Source organism: Callospermophilus lateralis, chromosome 17 (genome assembly GCF_048772815.1).
Source record: "Callospermophilus lateralis isolate mCalLat2 chromosome 17, mCalLat2.hap1, whole genome shotgun sequence".
NCBI lineage: Eukaryota > Metazoa > Chordata > Mammalia > Rodentia > Sciuridae > Callospermophilus > Callospermophilus lateralis.
Window position 1 is genome coordinate 39,059,272 of NC_135321.1, and position 27,789 is coordinate 39,087,060.

General features: G+C 35.4%; 1 protein-coding gene across 1 annotated transcript in view; it reads right to left on the reverse strand.

Annotated features, from left to right (window-relative positions):
• Window positions 1-12,740: 12,740 nt before the first annotated feature.
• Dsg4 (desmoglein 4) overlaps window positions 12,741-27,789 on the reverse strand; it is a 29,010-nt gene continuing 13,961 nt past the window's right edge. Inside the window, 8 exon segments of the mRNA XM_077105611.1 lie at window positions 12,741-13,508; window positions 16,371-16,579; window positions 17,990-18,053; window positions 18,204-18,343; window positions 20,040-20,345; window positions 22,375-22,593; window positions 25,183-25,322; window positions 26,643-26,914. Coding sequence (XP_076961726.1) covers window positions 12,741-13,508; window positions 16,371-16,579; window positions 17,990-18,053; window positions 18,204-18,343; window positions 20,040-20,345; window positions 22,375-22,593; window positions 25,183-25,322; window positions 26,643-26,914 — 2,118 coding nt within the window.

The window sequence follows — 27,789 nt, forward strand, 5'->3', positions numbered from 1 at the left end:
TTAATCACTTTTTTTTTTTTTTACTTGTCAGTGGATCTTTTATTTTATTTATGTATATGCGGTGCTGAGGATCAAACCCAGGGCCTCACACATGCCAGGCTAGCGCTGTACCAGTGAGCTACAACTTCAACCCTACTGATACATCTTTACAAAATTGGGATGGGTGTAAATTTCCAGTTAACTCCCGCCCCCTCCCCCCGAGTAAACTTTTTGTAGTGCTTGCTGTGTGTGTGATTTGGCCCTCAAGTACTGTTAGATTTTAGTACTTAGTGAAAGCATTCAGAATCACTGTTAAAATGTTGTGGAGATTATGCTGCTGTATAAAAATATAATAACCATCAGAAAAAAACGGTTAAAAATGAATCTTATTAGCTTGAGACATTTGTTTCCGGGAGTTGGCATCCAAGCTTATAGTTGCTAGGAAATTGATGACTGTATAAGCCAAATATTCCTTCACATGCCTTCCATCTTCTTTGTTCAAGGGATAAAACTCAACATTTTTTTGAAAAGTTTAATTACTCTTTCTAGTTATACATGACAATAGAATGTATTTTAACATATTAAATATACAGAGAGTTTAACTTCCCATTTTTGTGGTTGTACATGATGTGGAGTTACACTGGTCGTGTATTCATAGATAAACATAGGAAAGTGATGTCCAATTCATTCTACTGTCTTTCCCATTCCCAGCTCCCCTCCCTTTTCCCCACTACCCGCTGTCAAATCAGGTGAACCTCCACTCCTCCCTCACCCTCGTCTATTGTGAGTCAGCATCCACATATCAGACAGAACATTTGGCCTTTGGTTTTTGGGATTGGCTTATTTCACTTAACATGAGAGTCTCCAGTTCCATCCATTTACCTGCAAATGTCATAATTTCATTCTTCTTTACAGCTGAGTAATATTCCATTGTGTATATATATCACATTTTCTTTATCTATTTATCTATTGAAGGGCACCTAACTTGGTTCCATAGCTTAGCTGTTATGAATATTGATGTGGCTTCGTCATTGTAGTATGCAGATTTTAAATTCTTTGGGTATATGATGAAGAGTGGGATAACTGGGTCAAATGGTGGTTCCGTTTCAAGTTTTCTGAAGAATCTCCATATTGCTTTTCACAGCGGTTGCACCAATTTGCAGTCCCACCAGCACGTATGAGTGGACTTTTTCGCCCACATCCTCGTCAATATTTATTGTTGCTTGTTTTCTTGATAATTGCCATTCTGACTGGAGTGAGATGAATCTCAATATAATTTTAATTTGCATTTCCCTAATTGCTAGAGATGTTGAACATTTGTTCATATATTTGTTGAGCAATCATATTTCTTCTTCTGTGAAGTGTCTGTGAAGTTCCTTTGCCCAATCATTGATTTATTGATTTATTTATTTTTTTGGTGTTAAGTTTTTTGAGCTTTTTATATACTGTTATGATATGAACTAATCAGTAAAATAAATAAGAGTGTAAATTATAGGTTATAGATTAGTAAAAAATATAGATAATAGATATAAGATTTTGATAAGTGAGAAAGACAATTATAAAGCAAGAACTGTCATAGACAGGCCTAAGAATTTTCCCCCAAAATTGTACTCAATCCAGGATATGGTGGTCTTGGTGACCTACCTGACTTTGAAGTAGATTCTCACCCCCACTAGCTACCTGCTCAAACTCAGGATACGGTTGTCTAACAGCTGCTCAGACCCAAGATGAGGTTAACTGAGTAGCAAGTTAACTGCTTTTTTTTTTTTAGCTTCTGCAACTTGCTTGCTTGCTAACTGGGAAATTCCAGTCCTACTTAGGGCTCACAGGAAACTACTGTTTTAGCTTCTGTGATTGGCTTCTTGCATGATGCTGAGAAAAGTCCCTGAGCTGTGGTTTTTGTCCTTAAATTCCCAAGATATAGGCAAGGAAATTGCTGTTCTCCCACAGAGCTTCAGTCTCTACAAGTGGGCGACAGTCCCTGGCCAGGTAAATAAAGCTCTCTTTGATATGAATTCGGACTTTGAGTGTTTTCTGAAGCAGCTCCTCCTAACAATACCCTGGAGATTAATGCTCTGTCTGAGGTGTAGGTAGCAAAGATTTTCTCCTGTGTAGGCTCTCTCTTCATGTTCTTGATTGGTTCCTTTGCTGTGAAGAAGGCTTTTTAGTTTGATAAAAATCCCATTTATTAATTCTTGATTTTACTTTTTGCACTTTAGGAGTCTCATTGAGCAATTTGGTTCCTAAGCTGACATGATGTAGATTTGGACCTATTTTTTTTTCTAGTAGGCGCAGGGTCTCTGGTCTAATGCCTAGGTCCTTGACCTACTTTGATTTGAGTTTTATGCAGGATGAGAGATAGCGGTCTTACACTTTGGTATATATGGATTTCCAGTTTTCCCAGTACCCTTTGTTGAAGAGGCTATCTTTTCTACAATGTATACCTATGGTGCCTTTGTCTAGTATGAGATAACTGTATTTATGTGGGTTTGTCTCTGTGTCTTCTGTTCTGTACCAATGGTCTACATGTCTGTTTTGGTGCCAATACCAAGCCATTGTTTTTCTTTCTTCTTCTTCTTCTTCTTCTCCTTCTCCTTCTCCTTCTCCTTCTCCTTCTCCTTCTCCTTCTCCTTCTCCTTCTCCTTCTCCTTCTCCTTCTCCTTCTCCTTCTCCTTCTCCTTCTCCTTCTCCTTCTCCTTCTCCTGATTGAACTCAGCCACTGAACCACATCCCTAGCTCTATTTTGTATTTTTCAAAATTTAGAGACAGGGTCTCGCTGAGTTACTTACAGCCTTGCTTTTGCTGAGGCTGGCTTTGAACTCCCAATCCTCCTGCCTCAGCCTCCGAGCCACTGGGATTATAGGCATCTGCCACTGTGCTCTGCTTCATTTGTGTTACTATAGCTTTGTAGTATAATTTAAGGTATGGTATTGTGATGCCTCCTGCTTCACTTTTCTTGCTGAGGATTGGTCTGTCTATTCTGGGCCTCTTTATTTTTCCCAAATGAATTTTATGACTGCTTTTTCTATTTCTATGTAGAATGTCATCAGAACCGTAATAGGAATTGCCTTAAATCTCTATTGTGTTTTTTATAGTATGGTCATTTTGACAATGTTAGTTCTGCCCATCCAAGAGCATGGGAGGAGATCTTTTCATGTTCTAAGATCTTCTACAATTTCTTTCTTTAATATTCTGTAGTTTTCATGGTAGAGTCTTTCACCTCTTTTGTTTGATTGATTCCCCACCCCCTGCTTTGATGCTATTGCAAATGGGATAGCTTTCCTAATTTCTCTTTCAGTTGATTCAGTAATGATATATAAGAATGCAATTGATTTATTGGTGTTAATTTTTGTATCCTGCCACTTTGCTGAATTCATTTATGAGGTCTAGAAGTTTTTTGGTGGAGTTTTTTTTTTTTTTTTTTTTTTTGGTGGAGGTTTCTGAATATAGAATCATGTCATCAGCAAATAGGAATAGTTTGAGTTCTTCTTTTCCTATTCATATATCTTAAATTTCTTTGTTCTAATTGTTCTGTCTAGAGTTTCCAGGATTATGTTGAATAGCAGTGGTGAAAGAGAGCATTTCTGTCTAATTCCAGTTTTTAGAGGGAATGCTTTCAATGTTTCTCCATTTAGAATGATGTTGGACTTGGGTTAACATACGTAGCTTTTACAATGTGGAGGTATGTTCCTACTACCCTTAGGTTTTCAGGTGTTTTGAACATGAATGCATGCTGTATTTTGTCAAATGTTTTTTTCCTGCATTTATTGAGACGATCATATGATTCTTATCTTTAAGTCTACTGATGTAATGAATTATGTTTATTGATTTCCTAATGTTGAAACAACCTTGCATCTCTGGGATGAATCCTACTTGATCACGGTGCACTATCTTTTTAATATGTTTTTGTATGCAATTTGCCGGTATTTTATTAAGAATTTTTGCTCTTATGTTTATCAGAGAGATTGGTCTGAAATTTTCTTTTCTTGATGTGTCTTTGGTTTTGGTATCAGGGTGATACTAGCTTAGAATGCGTTTGGAAGGGTTTCTCCTTTTCTATTTTATGGAATAATTTGTGGAGGATTGGTGTTAGTTCTTCTTCATAGTGATACGATATATTATATTTTTAACTCAGTCTTACAGATTTAGTCCCACAACTGAAAAGGAAACTAAACTCCAGAAATGAAAGTAATTCATATAGCTATGACTATTGCATATTGGTATATAAGGTTTTCACTAATATCAAGAATGAGCTTGTTAACAATATGTTGTAACACATAGATTCTTAAATATATGCATTCTTTGACCAGAAATTTCAATTCCAATGGAAAGGACATAAAATGCATATAAAACTTCATGCACAAAGATATTAATCACATCATTATTCATAATACAAAAAAGAGTGGGGAAAACCTCACGCATAGGATGCAATATCTCTTAAAATGCTTTTACAAAGACTAATCAGTGCAAACCTTTATATATGATATTTTCGACTTTAAAAATATATGCAACGAGTAAAGGTGTAGAGAAAAATTCAGTAACAGTCATGACTTTGGATTTCATAGACATTAGCTGTCAGCTGACAGATAGAACTGTGTTAGCATTAACTGAGGAAAACTATCTTAGTATTAACAGTAGTTGTTTCTGGCTAATGGGACATGATTTCTACTTTATATTTTCCAAATTTTGTACAGTAGCATACATTACATTTATACTAGGAAAATAACACTTAACTACTAGCAAAAAAAAAAAAAAAGCTCAAAGTCTCAACACTGATTTTTCTTTTGATTTCACTACTTTTCCTTCTAAATGTAGAAAGCATATTATTCTGAAGGTGAAAGACTGGGTCTGAATTTCCCTGTTCTGCTCTTCCAGCACATGGCCCTGCAGGCAGAGTCCTACAGAAGGGCATTCACTGGGCTCTGTGATTTTAGGCTACAGTGCCCTCTTTGGGACAAAGTTGGCCTAACTGACTACCACCATTTGCTGCTGATGAAAAAGGCACAATTGTAATATGATTTTGGGATACAGGCACTTAATAAATCAGTTAACCCAAGGATTAGGAGGTCGATGAAACTCAAAATCATTTTCTCACTATATTGGTTCATTAAAACATCTTCCCTGATGGTCTCCTTGTGAATAGCTCTATGGCTTTCTTAATCATACCAGAGCAAACTTCATAAGTGACTTCAAATTCACTGTTCTCCTTTAAATAGCTTGATAATTCTCTTTAACCTTCAGATAGAAATAACTATTCCTTAGCATGTCACACACATCCAAGCATCTCACTACTTGTTTGTACTACCATCTTCCTTCATCCTTCAATCTTGCTATTTTCAGGGTTTGGAGGAGCCAATCTCTTTCTTCACCTTCCCTGTGGCTCCCCGTCTTTCCCGTTCTGTTGGCTGGGAATGCCCTTCTCATTTCTTCATCTGGGTATTTCCTGTGGTTCCTGTTGCACTGGGCTCAAAGGTCAGTTCTGATAAGAAGTCTTCCTCAAGCCCACTATGTGGGACCCTTCTTCTCAACACGCATTCATAACACATATATAAAACAATACTTGCTTGACTCTGTTTTAACTCTTCACTTCTTCCTGTATCTCTCTATGAAGACTTGATGGTGAAGACTGTAGTGTACTTCTCTACCCCTGCCCTTAGCTCACTGGCAAGTAGCGAAATCTCCTCAAAAACAAAAACAAAAAACCCCAGTTAGCCAATGGAAGAATGAACATTGGAACTGCTCATGGGTCACAGTGGTTCCTACGTAATTTTTAAAATTTTTCTTAATTTTCTTCATCTTTAAAAAGAAGATCATGAGGTGGATTGAATGAGAAAGATTTTGAAAAGCAACCAGCACTGTGCTAGACATGTGATAATTTATATATATATATATGTATATATTTTTTCTTTTTCTTTTCTCTAACCCCTATCTAGGTTCATGTTCCCCTCTACCTGGTGGCTCATGCCTTATCGATACTCAAGTCTCCTCCCAGTCAGTGCCTCCCTGTTTAATGTGTAGTGAGACGTCCTAGTCAATCAGTGTTTATGCTGATCACACACTGTGCACTGTGACTTTTCTACCAACACCCACCATCAATCATCACATATTCACTGCCTGCCTTTAGACACACATTCAACATCTCTCTCACCTTTCACTTAGTCATCTATTAGTCACAGAGAAGTTTAGCTCTATGAATTCGTAACCAAAGTGTGATCCGTTTTCTAAGAAAAAGGTTGATCTTTTAAGCCAACAGCCACAAATATAGGTTGTGGTGTTCAATTTTCATTTGTTCTACTTTAGTTCAGCTTGTTTTATCTACATCATATATTGACCCTCCTACACTGCCCTTCGTATGCACAATTCAACTTGCATATGAACCAATGAGCAACCACTGTCTGGTGTCTAAGCACATGCTGGCTGTCTGCCAACACAATAATAACCAGAGAATCGTTCTAACCCATAAAACAGAATTAATTTGTAAAATAGTTTGGATAATTTTCTTGCTTTTATTGTATTATTTTAAAGAATGGCATGGTTTCTTACAATCTTTTGTGGATTTGCTATTTTTATCCACAGTAGTCCTGGCAAAGTCACTGCCAATTAAATTACTCCTTCGCAATATAAACTCAGGCTACTATTATTTCAAGTAAGCTGAAACAACATTTAAAGAAGATGTTTTAGCAAATTAAATTTCATTATCTGTATTTAACATTTAGATTATGTTTAAAATATGGTAGTAGTTATTTAGATCTTGTAACATCCATGAAAAAAACAAAACTATTACACCGTATTTTGTAATAATAAGTTGGCTTTCTAGGAATGGGATTTTTTTCCAGGAGAATGGGAATTTGATATTTTGGGATCATTTGGTTTGCTTTTATGATTATTTTGAGAAATATATTATAACTGAAAGAAAATAACTTTTATACTGATTTTAATATTGGCAATTCTACTTTACTCTTTTTGTTTTTACTGAATTTATAATAAGAAATACTTTTGAAAGAAAATATAAGCTGTTATTCAACCAATGGTTATAATGAAAGGCAATCTCTTTATCAATTGGCTTTGTCTTGCAAATTTCCAGAAGTTTTAACATTTTTCTGAAGTATTCTATGTAACATTCATACTATAAAAGGCAAAAATATAGATTAATGCTTAAGTTTTGAGGGTCTCAAAGTTATTAATTTACAAATTCAATTTAATTAGTTATTTCTAATAAAATCCTTCAAGTTTATATTTTTAGCTTAAGTATCAGAAATGTCCAGACAATTAAAAAAAAAAAGAAATTAGTGGTATTGTACCTACAAAGTACCAAAACATACTGAAAAATGATAGAGTGGGATAGCTGTAATATTAGAATTATTAGCATACATAATATTATATTATTGTAAGAGAAGTTTATTTAAATATTAATGGTAATTTATAAAATTTATTGAATGATTTATTTTTCATTTAGTCAACTTATATTTACTAAGTATTAGATTCTGTATAATAGATGGGTAACATCAAGTAATCAAGTCATACTAGGTTATTAAACCTTAAAATTTGTTCAATAAATCAATTGTTATTATTTATAATTAAGCAATCTTGCCAAGAACAGTTGGTGGAAATAAAAATTGAAGTTCTTATTGAGAGGAAAATTTGGGAAAACTCTGTAAAAATGATTTGACATATCCTTTGTTATCCCCCTTTGAAGAGGGAATTTCAGCTTCTGTGTTTATATGAATGTGTGTGTAGAATGTGTATGTAAGATATAAGCTAATGTTCATATAGCATTATTTATAATTGTAAAAACTGGAGTCTATCTTTTTGGTAACAGGAAAATGATAACAACGCATGTTGCAAATATATGAATATTATGCAGATTTTTTTGAAGAATGAAATTAAATATATATATATATATATATATATATATATATATATACTGATATTGAATGATGTTTATGATAATGTGAGAAAAATCAAGTTACAGATGAGTATGACAGAAAAATATTCAATGACAAAATCATGGTGCCAAACTCATATTGGATTAGCTCGGTTTTGTTTAACTCTGGGAAAAGCCACTCTGCTGTCATGGCTGTAAATACTGGCTGTGTTGGATATTAGTGCTGGATTGCAATTGTCAATTTTGCATTTTTATCATCATTCACTTTTAAAGTTTTCAAAGTCCCACCAAAGTCAGCTCCCAGACAGTGTATCCCAGTTAAATACATAATAAAGAAGTCCTTGTGAATCAATGTTTATTTTGGCCATTTTTCAGATTCACATTCCAGGCTCACTTTCTCTATAACACTTCTAGGATTTATTTTATTCATCTACACCATCATTGTTTCCAAAAAGCATGAGACCATAACTTCATTTTGGTACTCTTTATGCAAAAGATCCATTTTGCCTGAATTTTCATTGTGGGTTATATACTTGCATATTCTTGCTAAGGGTGACATTTGCACAAGCCTTTGGAAGATCACCCCAGAGCCTGCTATCTAGAGGGACACTGTTGAACTAAAGACACTTGGTTTCAGGTGCTAGAGAGAATTGAACTATATTCTTCTAAAATTAATAAGTGCATACTGAGTCCTAGACATTCTAATAACACTGCAGATAGAGAAATGAGAAGAGTGTTGTTTTTGATTCCAAGGAGTTCACAGTCTAGCAAATAAAGAAGAAGTAGTGTGTTCATTATTCAAGGGAGCAAGGAAGGAGAGCTAGATAAGCAAGCAGGTTGTGGCCATGGGAGGAAGATCCAGCAATGCTCCTGAGAATTGGTGTGTTGAGGGGTAAGAGAAAGCTAAACACATGAGGGGAGTGGAGAGGGTTCTAGATTAAGGAACTAGGGTGGTGCAGAGTGACAGACGTATGAGGAAGCACACCTTGTTCCAGAAATTATGAATAGGCCATACACCTCTCTTAAAGTAATAAAAAAAGTCAAGGGTATTCATTGTGTAAATTTAATTAACACAGAGAATGACTAATCAGCATCACTTTGGATAATTCAACCCAAACCAGAGCTCTCTTTAGTGGTGATCTGAAAGATCTCCTTGTCTTGGGATGTTGACTTAACAGATCCTGACTGCTACAGAAGCAAATACCAGGCTCTCAGCTTCAGTGATTCATTCATGAGGGTGTGTCTGTTGTGGTGATCAAAGCACACCAGCTGTCCCATAAAATAGGATCTGACTACTGCTTGGCACAAAAGTTTCCCCAGTTAAATCCAACCCCCTAATGAGATTCAAAATCCTCTTTCCCTCATGTATCCTTCCAGAATAACAGTAACAGATTTTGGTGAGTAAGAATAGTCTTTGGAGTTAGATAGCCCTGAATTTGATTTTAATTCTGTTACTCACTTAAACTCTAACATAAAAGTAACAGTTTTTAGCTTTAGCATCTTCATCTGTGACATGGGTATAAATCATACCTTATTAGTGTTGTTTTGAGGATTCAATAGGATAATTTATGATAATTCAATAGAATAATTTATAATTATATGACAAGTTTATAATTAGATTCAGATATTTTTTATTATATTTAATTTGAATACTTAATAGTTTTTAGATATGTTTTTGACCTTTGAAATCTTTGTAATTCCTGTCAGACAAAATCTACTTGACCAAGGCCAGATGTCACCATCTTCAAAGCAACTTTCTGAATTCCCCTAACTGAAATTAATCATTCTTTCCTTATTTCCATAGAAATTGGTGCATTTAGTACAGAAATAATAATAATAATTTTGTTGAATTTAAATCCAGTGGGAAGAGACAGTATAAGAGACTATAATTACAATGTCTAGAATAATTTCTGATGTTTATTCATATGATTTGTTATTTTATAATGAGCATTCAAAAATAAAACAATGATTCTATTAAGAATTCTTCCATTAATAAACAAATGGATTATTGTGATTTCAATTTACAAATGAATTCATGCCCTGTATCATACACACAATGAGAAGAATGACACTCATCTAGTGACACAATGGGAAAAGCTTTCCCCAATGGGTATCTGTGTTTATGCATGGAATACGATGTGTACCCAGGATAAAATGAACCATTTTTTTCTCTCTTAGCACACATTTTTTTAATTGAAGAATTATATAAAACATTATTACATTTAGTAAGACATTGCAATCAGAAATATTTAAACAGGGAATTTTTAAAAGAATAATTCCCTTTGAACAAGTTAATAAATATGCTCATATTCTAAGTGATTTCCTTTCCCCTCACCTAAGCTTTTTCCAAGAGAGCCCATTCATTCATTTAGTAATGCCATCTACTTAAGCAATTCCACAGGTCAGGCAATATGGCTCAAACAATATGCTATTATATTTATTTATCAAATCTCATTTCCTAGACTTCTGCATTCATTTTCAAACCTTAACATAAATGCTATATTAAGTTTACTTCTTAGACAAAACAATATTCTAATTCTTAAGCAGTGAAGAGGGATCTTGGTTTATGCTTTCTATTTTGTTTGGGATGATATTTAGAAATGCCTCACTTTCAGAATCTGGAAATACATGTGAACAACCCTCACCATCAGGGCATAATGGGAAAGTTGCCTCTCACTGTATGCTGAGAGAGAAAATGGAAAGCTTCTGTTCTAGTTTCCACAGAGAATGTGGGGGGAGGCATCCATAAGAGGTGGATTTCCTCTTTTAGAGGTAATTGTAAATTTTTGCATATTGATAAAGAGAGAGGAAAAACTTCCAGAAAAAATCTCTTACCCTTCTCACAAGTAGTTTCATTTCCTTTCAAACTTTTAATCTGTTAATCAATGCTTATTTCTATTTTATTTCTCAAATTTCATAGTGTTTTCAGTTTTGACTTCACTAACACTTTACATTCAATTATCCACTAGTCATTTTATAATTCTGAGAATTATTGTTTTAATAGAATGCACATTTCAAGAGTAATGTTCATGTCAGGACAGAACTGAGCACATGAAGAGGCTATGGGGTGGGCCATTGATTGTTAAAATGACCACAAACCAGTGATGCTTGGTTCCACCCTGAATTTCATCAAATTATAGATTAATAAAGTGTAGCAGAATCTTTGTTATAAATAACTAAAGTGAGGAATGACTGTAACAATTGGCAGTACCCACAATTTGAAAACTAGTACAAAATGTGCAATGCTTTAGTTATTTTGCACTTAAACTTCATAAAACCTATTTCTTTAAGAGATACTTTTTGTTCCAAATAGCAATATCAAAGTCCATGCAATAGACAAAATTTAATCCTCTTCATTCTGATGAAGTTATAGTATTGAAACACTGTCTAGGGTATCTGAGCAATGGGTTCAAGGTTTTGTTCTACAACTAGCTCCTTGTGGTCATTTAATCCACTTTTAGATTCGTTATCTATAAAATTGGTGAAATGGGTAAATGATTATGTAAGATGACTCAATTTCTATAATAGTTTATTCATAAAGGAACAAGCAAACAAACAAAAAAACCAACAAGAAGTCCAATTACTTCCTTATGAAAGGAAAAAGCCCTGAAAATGTTTATTTCATTTCATTTACATTATCTTTCTAGTCACATTATAGTTACTGCTATATAGTTTACATATTTTACAGAATTAAATAAAACTACTCTGCAGAATTTCTTTTTCTTAAGCCAACTTTTATGTCTACTGAAGCCATCTGTGCACGTTTCCATTTCATTCATTCAGTGTGAGTAGTAATATTAGAAACCCAGCTTGGTAATGGATCAAATAGGTTACTAGTTATTCTTGGTAGGAACTCAAAGTCATATTTCAGAGTTTTATTTTAAGTATAGAAATGAATTAAAGGCTCTATGAAGATAGGAATCATGTCTGTCTTTTTTACCTCTGTGCTCACAGACCCAAGACCAGTGTTCAACACCTAGTAGCTTCTAAGTAAATATTGTTGAGTATATTAAGAAAAGATAGGTGTGCTTTAGAAAACATCTGGCTGCCAAATGAAAGCCCTGTGATCCAGGTCAATAAAACTGCTTAAACTATGTTTCACATAGTTTTAGACAAAATTAGAAAAAAAGTAGTGAAAAAATTCCCATTACTGGGGAAAATGCTAAGATTTCTCTTAAAGATCTGTTTTTATTGTAGATTTGTCATAAATTTTCTTTTGCAATTCTAAATTAATGTTACAGTAATGATACAAATCGATAAAGTGCAATAAAATTGATAGGTGTATATATACTTCCTTTTGAGGAGCCACTTCCTGTTGGCAAACTCTTCTTAAAAAATTAAGCATGCCCTATCACTTAATATTGCTTATCTTGAGAAATCGTTTGAAAAAACAAATGACTTCAGATATCTATTAACATATGTTCCATATTCCTTTACCATTTCCTTTCAGAAATGTACTTTTCATTAGAAAATTTTTAAAAGAAATATTTCTCTAAAGAAAAATGTTGCCAGATAAGACTTCTTTGCAAATTCCAAGAACGTGGACATCTTGATTTATGTGACTTTCTACAGGCCTTAAGACCCACTGGATTTGTGAAATGAGTTATGCACTTTAGACAATATCAAAGGATACAAAATATTTTCTTTAGGTTTTTTGGCATATATTGAAAATCAGAAAAAACTAAGAAAGATTTATCTAAAGTTCTTAGCCATATTTATCCCTCGAAAGATCCAATCAAAGCCACATTAAACCTAGAACATCTGAATGTTTGTTGACTATTAACATTTTAAATATAGTACATTATACATCTTTCATGAATGTTTTGGTGACTATTATGCTGCAAGATCAGCATCTAGTATACCGGTCATAAATCACTTACTGTTGGGAGTAATGTATGTTACTATATCTTGTTACTCTGTGTCGAGATGTCATTGGGGATGTAGAGCCAATGGTTTGGCTTATGTGAATGTCTGGACTCACCATTTGTGTCACTTGAATTTCTGGCCCTACCAAAATACCGCCACTCATCACAGGTCCCATACAACCATCAGTCATGCTACCATTGTTCATGTCAGGCATACCAGGGCTAGATAGGACTCTCTCGGCATAGTATACATTGTGTGTGTTGGCTAACTCGGCAGGCACACAAATATTCCCTTGAACATCATAGACAGGTGCCATCACTGTTTCTGTTACTACAACATTGGGAGGAAGCTGAGGATCAAAAACAATTGTTGTGGGTTGTACACATGGGTCAGCAGTAGTGTAAGTCTCAGTCACTATGATATCCCCATGAATCATGGGTTCAGAGGCTGCCATTTCTGCTTGGAATTCAGCTTCTGAGAGAGTCATTCCTGAAGATTCATTAACAAAGTAATTAGGTCCCAGCAAAGGGAGGTCAGTACTGATAGGGATACAGGCCTGGTGTGAAGGAAATGGCTCAATTTCGGTGTCTAAGCAGATTTCAGCAAGAGTCCTAAATTTTGGATCTAAAGTTTCCATGTAGCTTTCATCCAGGTCATCCACGATCCAACTGCAGCAACCAATGGAGCCCACAGGTGACCCAACTCCCTCGTGGTCGTAGATAAGCAAGCAGTCATTGGCTGGTCGGCCTTCATCCTCATCTGCATATGCGTATGCTTTCTAAAATTAAAAGAAAAATGGAGAAGTAGAAGTTTCCTTTCCCTTAAAATAATCAGAGAAGCTCTGCCAGTGGCCCACACTTATAATCCCAGAGGCTGGGGAGGCTGAGGCAGGAAGATCGTGAATTGAAAGCCAGCCTCAGCAAAATCCAGGTGCTAAGCAACTCATGAGACCCTGTCTCTAAATAAAATGTAAAATAGGCCTGGGGATGTGGCTCAGTGGTCCAATGCCCCTGAGTTAAATCCCTGGTACCTGCCCCCAAAAAATAATAATCAGAGAAGACTAACAGCAATGCTTCAGAGACTACTAAGATTAAATCAAGGAATAAATTGAGGAAAAAGACTAGCACTTAATGTATTACTAAATAACTGGAATTTTTTAAAAGGAGATCAGATTGCATTAATGACGCATTCAATTTGAGGATTAAATATGAATTTCTCTTATTCGAAAACTAATAAATGATAATGACTATATTTTGTTCAGATTTTGAATCAAAACTAATATTTAAATCTTTTGAAGTTATATATTTTTGTTTCTGGAATAAAATTGTATTTAGTTATGTTCAAACTATTTATATAAAGAGAGATATTTGATCAATTTGAAATGAAAGCATTTATAAAGATTTAAATCTTAGTGGATGTGGAACCTATGTGAATCTGCAATATGTATATGGGGTAAAAATGGGAGTTCATAATCGGTTTGAATCAAATGTATGAAATATGATATGTCAAGAGCTTTGTAATGTTTTGAACAACTAATAATAAAAAAAAAAAGAATCAAAAAAAAAAAAAAAGATTTAAATCTTTCTGAGCTACAGGGACTTGTGTTAGAATGTTTGTGAAATTTTATGTGGCTTGAGCTGAGAGCTGGAATGATCCCTGGAGTTAGTTCCATAAAAAGGAAGGCACTAAAAGATCATCTACCATGATTTTCAAATTATTCTTTAAAGAAAGACATTTAAAATGAAACCTTAGGTTGGAGCACAATATATAGAATAGAACAGATGCAAGTAGAATCTCCCTGTTTGGAGGGGGTGCAGACCTGCCAGCTCTCTTCCTTCTTCCCTCACCTATAATGGTCTTTGTTATTTAAAATCAGAAAGAAAAAAAAAAAAACTAAAAAATCCTTATCTAAAGTGCTTAGCCATAAATCATGGAATCTTACAGGTCCGGCAGAACCTGTAAGCATTTGAAATCCCTTGATATATTCCAACCTTCTGTTTACCTTATAAAGTAACTACAGGCCCAGAGAAGGTAAGAGTTGAATTGCGTACCCAAGACCCAAATAGTAGTAAAACAAGACTTCAAATCCAATTTTCCCTTTTACACAATATAGTGTTTCCCCTCTGTGCCAGCCTCTAAATTCTACCTTTAGAAATGAATGATTTTTAGGCTTTGAATCAATAATTCATGAGTTTAGAATAACCTTAAGCCTTTGTTATGTAATATTTGGAATGACTCCTCAGTAAGAGGGTAATCTCCTTTTGCATGCATGGAACACTTCCCCCAGGGTAGATGTTGGAGATGTGTAAAGTGGCAGGAAGGAAGCATTAGTAAAATTTTGCAGAGGCTCACCTTGGGGTAGGGAGAGCTTGAGTCTCCTGAAATCACCTCAAAATTTTAGCACCATTTTTAAAGTGTCGAGCTAAATGTTTTGGGAAGGGTGATCTCAGTTCCCACAAAGGAGAACACATTTTTATTTTGTCTCATAAAGCACTGAAGGTAACCAAAAGAAAAATACCAGATGCAATTTGCCATTAATGGTAGAGCACCTTTGATACTGGTGGGGGTTTTATGAATAATTTAAAAAATATTTCTTCTATGATATATTATTTGTGCCTGTTCGTTGAATGAATTGATTAATGGTATCTACCATTCATTTCAATGAATTTATGGTCTGAAACAGTATTTTTACTTGTTTAAATAAGAGACAGGTTTTGACAAAGTTGCTGAGGCTGGCCTGAAACTTGAGATCCTCTAGCGCTAGCATCCTGCATCTCAAAGATGGCATGTGTACACCTTGAGCCCATCTTATTGCAAAAGTATTTTTAACTACTATTTTTAAGATATAGTTTACATCTGCAACAACATCTTCAGCATTTTTTTTTGTGTGTGTGTGAATAGCAGTGGTGAAATTCATGATGCAGTAATGGTGAAAAAAATGGGTTTATTGAAATATGAGATCCAATGGATTACTAATTAAACAAATTAAATTTTCTAAATAGGATACACAAGATTTATTTACCCATTATGCCACTGTATTAGGCCAGCTCAGTGACTATGGACCTTTCTTCTTTGGGATGCTCATTAATAGACCTATGACCCTTTTTCTTAGTGAGAATGAGGTTAGCGGAGGACATGATGGGTGACCTCGCTTCTAGGTCCTCATTTGTAACCCAGTTGTGGTGATGCTATATGTGTACCCGAGCTTTCACCCCCTTCTCTTCCCAGTCTTGACTTTTAATTTATTCTTCTCCATTTCTGGAGAACAGATAGGACATCATAAAGAGAGGACAGGAATGCACATTTTTTTTTGGAACAGCATTCTTCTTGTTTTTTTGATGCTATGGGAAACAAGAAATCAGAAGGAAACAGAAGAAAGGAAAATGGAAAAGAGAAGTGGAGAATGAAGAGGAATGCTAGCTTTTTTTTTCTTTTGTTTTTCTTTCTTTTTTTTACAGTATTAATATGTGTTATGGCAACTGAATATGTAATACTGCCGTGAATTGGCTTTATGTATGTTAAGGAGAAGTAAAGCGTTTCTTTATTGAGATTAGGATAGGGCTAAGAATATTTGAACGTATTTCTGGAGGGGCCCACTGCCCTAGTTTTCCTGTTGTGTGTAACTGCGGAAGAGAATCACCTCTGAGAAGTAGCTGTCCAGGAAGGCCATGTTCATGGGGGTGTCTGCATACTCCCGCAGGGTGCCTATGGTAGAACTCCTCTTCCTCAAGGTCCCCAGAGCTCCTCCAGCCACCATGCCCTCAGCCATTCCAGCGCCTGTATTGAGTTCCACTCCTGACACACCTCCTTCAACTGTTCCTCCACCTGCATAGGTGTTGGTGTAGATTTCTGAAAAGAGAGGATGTCCCTTAACAGTGCTTGAGTTGCTTGCGTTGCTCATGCAACCCAAACATTGCCAGCTGCTGTCTTCCAGCCCTCTACCACCCTACAATAAGCAGGCTCTGGAAAACCAGGCAAGGAACAGCAGGAATTACACCCAGAATCTCCAGGCTTGATGAGAAAACAAAAGTAGCTGATACAGAGGGAGCGAGTTACAGGAGATGGACTTCGTGTAGGCACAGATCCTTCTCCTCTAGACTTAGAGGTTCTGTAGAGCTTGCCAAGAGGAGCGGGGTCTCTGCATCAGTACCAGTTGCTGCCTTTGCTACCTCTGGCAAGTGCCCCAGCTCCCATGAAAGGATGTGACTTGCATTTCCAACAGTTGAAATTCCAGGTCCTCATTCACATTGGGACTGAATGGAGAGCTGGAATTCTCACAGGAATGTGCAGTCAATGTATATCTTTGCATGGAAAGTGTCAGACTTGGGATACTAAGGAAAAGAAATCTCATGTCTGCTTCAGAATGGGGCAGTTCTCTACTTGGTTCCAGCATTGCACAATATCCGAGTATTTTTCAGTATTCTAAGGTGTGGGTGGGACTGGTATGTTAGAAGAGTATAAGACACTGTTTAGGCAAAAGCACATGTGAATTGAAGGAAAGTTCTTCAATTTTTATTAGAACATATTTGCTGCTTTTTGTTTTGTTCTTATTTATATTGTAAATGATCCCTACAAGAGCCTATGCTCTGTCAGGGACAATTCTCATGTATATTTTGTGACATCTACCTGTATCATACCGAATATATGTGTAAGTTTAGATATCATATTTAATATTTGTGTGTGTTTATTTGTTTATTTCTCCTAGCAACACTTTGAAGTAGGTATTGTGGTAATTTCGGTTTTAAAGAGAAGGAAATAGGCTCAGGGAAGTTGAGTCTTGCCCAGGACTATTCTTACTAATGAATGGCTGAGCCAGGAATCAAATGGAAGCACTCTTATTTCAGAGTTTGTTGTAAAAGATAAGTTTAAGATAGAAAAATAAAGTGGCCACTTCAACATGTCACTTTCCCGGTAATTATACCATCCATTAAGGAGATCGACAGATATTTTTTTTTGGGGGGGGAGGGGTACCAGGGATTGACCTCAGGGGCATTCGGCCACTGAACCACATCCCCAGCCCTATTTTGTATTTTATTTAGAGACAGGGTCTCACTGAGTTGCTTAGTGCCTCGATTTTGCTGAGGCTGGCTTTGAACTTTCAATACTCCTGTCTCAGCCTCCAGAGGTGATGGATTACAGGCATGTGCCACTGTGCCTGGCTGGATATGTTATTTTTTATAAGATACTTTTAGGTGAGATAGGTTTGGTTGAATAATTTTGCAAATCGAAAAAGAAAATCAGAATTTATTGTTCACTGACCAGAGGAATCAATACGATCCTGGGTATTAGAGGCTGTCATGGGTGCGCATATATTGGACACATCCTGAAAAGAAAAAAAAAATTTAAAACAAATGTGTTATGTTAAACATTTTAACATTGACATCCACTCATTTTTGTGTCATGGGTAATTATTAAAGCATGCACAAGTTCCACCTAAATTCTGTGCTTCTCTGGAAAGTGACAGACCACTTACCCTGTCCTCGGGTTGGGCCCCCTCTATCCTCCAGGACTGCATCACTCCTTCTCCACCCTCAGGCACAGGAGCAAACCTGGTCCCCAGGCCCTCTGGTTGTCTTCGTTTGCAGCAGCACATAAGCAGCAAGAGTGGCGACACTGCCCAAGAAAGCAATAAGTAAGGGTTAAAATCTGTCGCTCAATCTAGGAAGCCAATGAATTCATTGTTTTTTTTTTTTTTTGGCATTACGGTTAGAACCAAAAGGAAAAATATTAAGATAAAAAATATTTAGGATAAATAATAAAATAAAATAAATTTACAGGATTGAGAACACATATCCATGTCTATAAATACTAACTTACCAAATCACATAGGACTTTAGAATGGAAATGGAGGGAGTGTGAGATCACTTAATCCAGACCCTTTACTGATAAATTAGGAAAGTAAAGTCCACTCTTTCCTCTAGTCCAAGACTCCTGAGCCTGTTGGTAGCATATCCAAGCTAGGAAGACTAACGAAATTCTAGTGCTATCCTGCAGAAAATGTAGCTGATTCTAGGTTTTAACCTTTAAATTCCCAAAGGCTTAAACATGCAGGTGCTTGGGTCTCATTTTGGGTTAGGGCTCAGATGTGAGTAATTATAAAGCCTTCTAGGTGTTTCTTATGTGCTGCTAGGGCTGAGAACAGCTGATTTAAAGGCTAGCTGCCCATCTCAGTTGCTCTGGGATTGTGTTCTGGGAAAATGTCTCTAATATTATTTTGAGCATCATCCATTATTTTTTTATAGATTTGCAAAATCACAGATTATTTTAAGGATGATAGGCTGTCCAAAAGGCAGTTGCTAATTTTTTATACTTTGAAATGATATTGTGCTCATTCATTAACACATGTTCAATCCTTTTTAATTTTAGAACCAGTGTTTGATCCCCATGAAACTTAAGTCTTGTAAGGGCAAACTAAAATACGTGAAGTATTTCTGTTTTGAGGCTCTGCATGGTTTTTAAAAAGATATATAGAGAGGAGAACTTCATTTTGAAAGTTCTGCTTGGGGCTCTTGCCATGGTCTTAGTTCAGAGCCCAGAAGCTAATTCCCTTTTCTAAACTCGATTCCAAGCATCCTATTGCATCATAGTGAGCAGGTCACCAGATCACCTGAGCTCCAGGTCCTTACTGATTCCTTGTTGCCTGTGGACCAAAGCCCAGAACATTTGGTATATCATGAACGTGCTTCCACGTGGGCCACCAACCTATTTTTTAGCCTGTTCACCTCCTGAGTATGCTCTGCTTTTCCATCCTCCTCCTATCTGTTGTTTTATTTTGTTTTTTGGTTCTGAGGATTGAACCCAGGGCCTCACTCATGCTAAGCATGTGCTGGGATACAATCCTAGTCTCTCTCCTGTTTGTGCTATTTCTTTGTTGTAGATGGCTATTTGGCTTTCCTACAAACATCATCCTTCTAAGAAAATTCTCAGCTTTCAAAGGCCGGCTGAAAATCCATTTCTTCCATAAAGATTTTCCCAACTTTCCTATTTTGAATTAATTGCTTTTGCTTTTCTGCTCTTAAAGCATGTTGATGAAATTCCCATTATAAGCTTATTTTATGCTCTTCTATATTTATGTTGGTGATTAGCCTGGTTTCTCATTTTCAGGACACTCACTAACTTCAGGTCATCTCAGGTACCATTATTGAATAGACGCCTACCTTATCAGCCCCATCATTTATTTCCAAGGACACACAAAAATTGCCATAGATTCCAAAAAGAAACAGCCACGTGAGCCTAGCCACCCTGGTGTGCCTGGTGACAGCCCTATTTTGAAGAACTGCTGAAAAGGTGGACTTGATACAATACTTACAGAGCAGAAGTAAGCCACCCATCGCCATCATGCCAATTGCTGCTGGCCCGAGACCAACATTTGAATCTCCAGCTTGGTCATCAGTGATTGTCCCATACATGTCATCAGGGAATGAGCTGATGTCTTCACTATGGATACCCGGAGTGCTAGAGTGCAGGCATATGCCATTGCTGTCACAACTGCAGGCATCAAACTGCACAATCTGTGGCAGTTCACATGCCCTGTTATAGCTGTCCTTCACTAGGATTGGGATTTGGTGAAGTCCTGGAGATATCACCTCATCAGTCCTCAGGATTGCAAAGGTCCCTGAAAAGGAAGAGAAGAAACAGAATCAATTAAAATTCCTTGAGGGTAGCTCTTAATACCCAAGCCTAATTAGAAACCAATACCCAAGCCTAATTAGAAACCGAAGCTTCCATGCTCTTAGTCGTAAAGCATCCTCTCCTTTGATTAATATTTTTATTTATAATTAATTGTTCAGTACTGCTCCCTGCTTATTTCTACAAAGCAGGCAGGGACTCTGTTGGTTAATTCTGGAGCAACAATACCTGGAATTTGATAGACACTCAATAAAATTGGTCTAATGATGAATTATACTTAGTTGAAAAAAATATTGGAAGTTTCCTATTGAGTATTACAGTTCACAAAATAATTTCCTTAGGGCTGTTATTTATTAATTGCCTTTGCATTTAAAATTAATTCAATAGCTATTCTAATTCTTTGTGCTACCTTGCTTATGAATTTCTATGTGAAATATTGCTTAAACATTTGTTAATATATACTTATTAACCCAGGGAAAGTTTAGAGATGATTAAATCTTTACCTAAAATATGAATAGTAACGAACTAATTTTAATAGTGACTGATTAATGTAATACATAATTTTTTTTGTTGTGTTGGTTTATTACCTTCAGTTAGCTTTATAAAAAGCCAGCTTGTCTGTCAAAATCTAACCTGTGCACAAAATAAGAATCAAGTAAAGCAACATCACAGCAAGTAGACAAAGTTCATTGCATTCTTCAACATTAAAATGGATTCTAGGAAAATTCTCTCTAGTGTGGTTATATTTATTGGCAAATTTATAATGTCATTTGTCTACCTTTGCCAACCTTCATGTAAAACAGTTTTTAAAAATATTTTTTACTCAGAATACCTAGGATATGAATGAAAAAAAAAGTGGCTAGCAATTATCATTTAAGAATGGTCTATTCAGCTTTATAGAGGAAGGTAGATTCAGAGTTATCCTGATTTTATTGGAATTTCTTTAATGTGTTTAGCTTTTAAAATATTGACCTGGTTTTGTTGCCAAAAAAATAAAATAAAAAATAAAAAAGACTTACACCAAGTCTTTATTGGTGGTATTTTTTCCTGTATCATTCAGAGTTTCTCCGTTCTGTAAAGTCTGTGAATGATGAAGCCTGGTGGTCTCAGAGTGGTAGGAAGTATTTTCTCTCACTTTGAGGGTAGTCTGACGCCCTCCTTGGTACCCCTCAAAGTTTTTTGTATTGCCCCAAATAAATGTGAACTCAGGGTACTATCTTAGTCCAAATTAGGTTTCTCATAGTATTTAATTTTCTATTTATACAATTAATGTTTAGGAGAAAGAATCCATGGTAGATAAAATGGTATGTTGCTTAAAATTTACTGATTTTTTAAAAAAATAACATCAGACATTCATTTCTATGTATCTATAGTCAGCACAGATACACAGAATGAGTCTTTCACTTCACATTCTTTGGTTTATGCATTCCTTTGTGTTTAAATACTTTTCATGATTCTAATTTTAATGGCTGTGTAGTACCACATCTTAATAATATGTACCGGAATTTGTTTAACCTTTCTTCTAATACCGGGAAATTTGGGTTTAAATTTTTATCCTTACTAATAGCTCCTGATTAGAAACATTTTCATGGATCTTATGTGCTCCTTAATAGACTATATGTAAGTGTGTCTACATGAATACCCAAATTTCAGAGATTAGTGACATGCATGAAATTATTCAGAATAGGGAATTGTGACATTAGGTGATTTATTCAAGTGTTCTGTTTATTTCATCTGATCAAATATTTGTTTACTCACTATCTATATAAAATGATGGGTAAACTGGTATCTGTTATTTATATACCACTATTTATAAATGCAGCATTGATGAAACATTTTGACTTTTATTTCAGTCTAAATTTTTCGTCAAGTATCCTAAGCGTGTATGAGAATTTTTCATTTAATGTGAACATGGCAAGAATTATGAAAAACAGACATAGAAATGACTTACCTAATTATTTGGTAACTGTTTTGCTTTTGGACTTGAAGTGTGACCAGGTTTACATTTCACTTACCATTTATTGGTTCGATATTCCATATGTCAGCTGTTCCTGGTGGCTCATCAACAACACAGAAGGTAAAGGGAGCCCCATAAGAATGATCGCTAACATAGATAGGGACCGATGGAGAAACCATGCAGGTGGTGCTACTTTCAGGACAAATGACTGGACAGTAGTCATTGACATCACGAACCTCAATACATATGGTTCCTGTAGCTGTTTTCCCAGAGCCGTCTGAAAAGCAAAGCATTATGTGTTGAGATAAATGGTGCCAGGGAGAAAATTCTGTCTCATATTTCATGTTGATGCCACAGTATATAGGAATCGTTCACCAGTTCATCAACCTGCTGTCATTCTTGCTCTTCCTTTGTGTGTTTCATTTCAGTCACATTGGCTTCTTTTGCGTTTTTTTTTTTTTTTTTTTTGCAGTGCTGAGACCTGCACCCGAGGCCTTGCTCATGCCAGGCAAATGCTCTACCACTGAGCTACATCACCAGCCCTTTTTGGGTTGCTTGAACAATTTTTTTCCTAACTTGAGGTTCTTATGCATTCTGTTCACTCTTCCTAAAGTGATTTTCATCTTCATTTCATTCCCCTAAAATCTCTGCATCCTACGGTGGAAAATTAAATGTCCTTCTTCAGAGAAGTTTCACTGCTTTCTATTCTCACACTGTCCCAATAAATTAGCCCCCCCCGCCCCCCCAGAGCAGGTGACAACCTTCCATTTGGGATGCTTATGGAGATTTAGGTGTTGGAAATAACTGCAATTAAAATTAAATAGTTGTGTATTTTCTTTCTGTTTCTTTGTTGATTTGAATTCCTTCCTATTTCTCTCTGAAATGGTAATTCTGAAAACAAATATGAATCAATTAGATTTTTTTTCCTCCTAACCCATTTGAAACAAATTTTTAGTTAACATAATTTATTGGAAAAGCCAGGGGATAAGAATTAGGAATCTGTGCCTGGTCCACTTTTTTATTCTATGTTCTCTGATAGTGAATAAAGAATTTCATGTTTGCTTTTGCAACCCACTTTGGTTTTCTCATCATTTGCAGACTAGAACATTATCACTTCTGGGACTTTACTAGGTCATTTCCTGAGAAGTTAATTGATTTTGTTTATCGCTTTTGTGTGTGTATCTAAGTGGAGTCACTGAGTTTACCAAATGACAATAAACCAATGAACTATCCATGTCTAGCATGATTTTGTACAGTCTGTTCTGATACCCTATTTAGCAATGGATTTTCTAAAGTATTTATTCACTCAGTCTTTCGTTAGAGAGACATCAGATGATCGCATAGATTGCTTTGACATTCTCTGGTCCTCTTTGCTTTCTTATGGCCTTGTGGTGTAGCAACCAAAGCTGAAGCTATTGCTTACAGCACCTACTTTCCAATGCAGTTTGGTTCCCCTGGAGTTCTGTCTTCATTCATGATGGCCAGGCAGCCTGGGTCAAAACAAAACTGTCTGGACATCTCTGTGCCCGTGCAGACACTGTTCAGGTGACAAATGATGAGCCTGTGTTTAGTTTACCATGGGTACATTTTGATTACACTTTCACTCTTTCTTTCTGCACTTGAAATGACTACTTTTCTAATTCTAGTTTAGGAAGATTGGCTTCAAATACAATCAATATGTAAATATGGGGTGTAGTCAACGTGGTTAGAATCCATTTCCTTCTAGAATACTGATAGTAAATATTATTCATAAACTGACTCAGATGTTGAAAGTTACACCCTTAGGAAGAAGACCAGAATCTGTGGCCCATTGCTTGGACTTTAATCATGGTCTCTTTTTGAATCTTATGCTGCTCATTGTATCTTTCTCTTGTTTGGCTATTGTAAAGATCAGATATAAAAGTAATGCAAACCTACAGTATTTATCTTACATTAGGCATGTGTTTGAGACATCCATCTTTCCCCTTCTTTCCTGGTTACTGACCTATCGCTGTTTTGTTCTGTAGCAGCTGGTTTCCTAGGCACTGCTCTGAAGAATCATTAACTGCTGAAAAAGCAACAAATCCTGTTGCTACTCATCCAGATAAATGTGTAATAGATTTTCTCATGTGGGAAGTGGCTCAATTACAAATTAATTCAATGCATTTGTGCTTCTAGGCTTTAAATTTGAATCTTCTATTGGAATAATCTGGTACTTTCATGGCTCATAGTATCTTATTCTGGGCAATATGTCTAATAAAACAATACTATGCAAATTTGTCATTGTAGTTCAGTTTTGGTGGCTCTAAAATAACTATTGCCTTCCCAGTTTCTCATAGTGAACTTTGTGCACAGATTGTAGAATTTACTTTAGGTAAGCATTCCTGACATACTTGACATGTGGGATTAGTCATATTTAAGAGATGAGGTAATAAATGGAAACAAACATATACTTTTTCTTTTTTTGGTGATGTTGCAGACCAAACCTACGGCCTCACACATATAGGCAAGCTCTCTACCACTGAACTAACTCCCAGTCCTATATGTGTGTGTGTATGTGTGTTTGTGTGTGTGTATGTGTATGTGTGTGTGTGTGTGTGTATATATATATATATATATTAATTTTATCTTCTATGTTTTATTCTGTAAACCACATTAAATTCTTTTTGAAAGTAGGTGAAATAAATTATACCTAAGTATAAATTAAATTTATAAGTGTAGTTAAATTCAGTTTTTGATCTTAGGTGCTTAGAACGTTCCGTAAGTCTTGCCTATACCACTAAACAATATATTTTGTGACTCATATATCAACATAAGAATAATAATATTTGTAATATTTAATATAATAGGATTAGTATTTTAAAATATTGAAAATAAATATTCTTACCATCTATAGCCAGGATCTGTGCTGTGTACATCCCATTGGTAATATATTTTGACTTCTTATCAAATTCTCTAGAGAATTGTATTTCACCAGTCCTTGAATCAACTTTTAACCAGTTGCCTGCATCATGCCCTATGATGTACCTGTTTTTAAATAAGTACATCATTATGCTTTTATGAAAATTAATACTTCAAAATCACATAAGAGATTCAATATGGTAAACATATTGTTTCTGCGTGCTTTATAGTGACAATTGTCTTGGTTTATAAAAGGTATATATATATATATATGTGTGTGTATAATGACAATAAGAATCCAATATTAAATGTAATAATGCACAGGTTGACAATAAAATATTGAAATTTCATCATTCTTTCTCTTCTAACTCTGAGTATAATTAACAAAATGTATGAGTTTCAGATCTATTTATTAAATCATAGCAATATTAAATATCTTTTATTTATTTTAAAAAACAAATATTGTGTATTCATTTTTACATGTGGCATCCTTAGTATATGTGCTGTGGATTTTAGGGCATCTTGATTTCAGAGTACCCCATTGCTGGCCTATTTGGGAGCTTTCCTTGCTTCTCTCTCTGTGTCTTTTTATAGATAATGGATTTAAAGTTCTTGACCTAATTGGAGGGAGATTTGGGTCTCTGGACCAGGCACAATTTCAAATCTTCAGTTCATTTATTTGATATTCTTTTTCCTTTCCCCTATACTAACAGGCTTCATCCTTTTTTGAATCTGCCAACTTATTATTTGATTAGTTGAAACTGTTAATATCAAAGTAATTTATAAGTCAATAGACTTTCTTGAATACAAAAATATTGGAAGAAATAAAAGGAGAGAGATGGGAAACATGTAGAGAAGACCCATCTACTTCACTGTAGTTACTTCTAGAATATTTTACATCGTTTTAATTTGTATCTATGTACCTAGTTCCCCTCATACCTACCTTTCTATTTCTCCCATTGTGACTCTTTATGTTCATTAAATTTCTGAAACAACCATGTTTTAGCTTTTTCTATTGTTTTTCTTTTTCCTCTTAGGTTAAGCAGAGGGTTGAAATGAGTCTCAAAGTCATAGACACCCACAGGCTTTAAGAAAACAAGCAGTGACTCATCTTTAGAGTGTGTTTCTGTCTACAATATGATTTAATCAGCCTTAGTCCAGGCTAGTACAACTGGGTACAAGAGATCAAAGAGACTGCTGGAGTAACTTGGGTGGATCTTTAGTTCTACAATTGTTCCTTGCACACAATTAATCTTAAAATCAATTGGAACTCTTATAAAAAAATTTCAAATGCCACACTAGTTTTCTTAAAGAAATATTCATATAAAGAAGAGCAAAACAAAATCTTAAAAAATTATTTATAACCAAAATACACTAGCATATACCACATAAATTAACAATGGCCAGAACCAGGCTACACCAACATGAACCAAGCATTGGCAGTACCTGACATTTGTTGCAGGATTTCCTGTGTCCATATCCATGGCTGTGTATGTGCCAAGCACATAATTCAATAAGGAATCTCCTCTTATTCCTTCCCGTACACTAAAAGTCATGGAACTAGGATGAAATGTGGGTCCTTCTCTCACGTTAACAATTTGAATTCTCACAGGGGTTGAGTGCATTCGGAATTGAGAAGCAACGGAGTGGTGAAAATCAGCTTGGTTTTTAACTCCAATACCAAGATTAACATTAGGCACTTGTTCATAATCCAGGGTCTAAAATAATGAAAAGTGAAAAACTCTGAAACAGCCAACAACTCTCTTTTTATAGAAGGAGAAACCAGGACTAAAGCCCAGAAGCTATGCAACTCAGATTTTAAATGGGAAAAATAGTCATTACTGCATTGGGTATTTTAGCATCTGATTCTTTTTTGTCTTTTGGCATAATCAGGTAGGTATGTGGGTCATTTAAGTCTGTGGCTTTAAATTGGAGTCTAGTTTTGAATTTCTTATACAAAAACCCTTATACAAATGAACAGTTTATAAAAAATAAAAAATAAATTTAAAATGAAATAAAAAATGTTCACAATGAATAAATCAATAGGACCCAGATTTCCTTTGTAAAACTCACATTTGAGAATCTGTTGGAAGTATGAAGAGCAGATTAGAGGAGTCAAAATATCTGACATAATTAAACAAATAATTTTTTAAAAATGATACAAACAGTTGTAAAGAACTTAGGAGTATTATAGTCAGCCCTACACTATAATTTAATTGCACTGGGCCTGGTGGATAAGAAGACTCCTTTATAGAGCTCATTCAAAAAAGTAAATACCACACCCTGAGAAAAATAACCTTTGAACTTGGTTTGCTGGGTGAAAGATGAATAGAATCGTTTTATCTAGAGTGACTGATGTGGTGACATGAAAAATTCCAAGAGAAAAAGCCGTTGTAAAAAAACAAGGGAGTGCTGGCCAATGTCTATCCAGATGTGCTCTGGAAGCTAAGGTGAACATCACTTGTGACACATTTGCCAACAACAAAAGTCAAGATGTCTGTGGTCCCAGGGAAGTTCCAGGACATCGTGAATGTTTTATTAAATTTTGGAGTTCAAATTTCCATAAATGCTGATAAGATAGATAGAAATATAA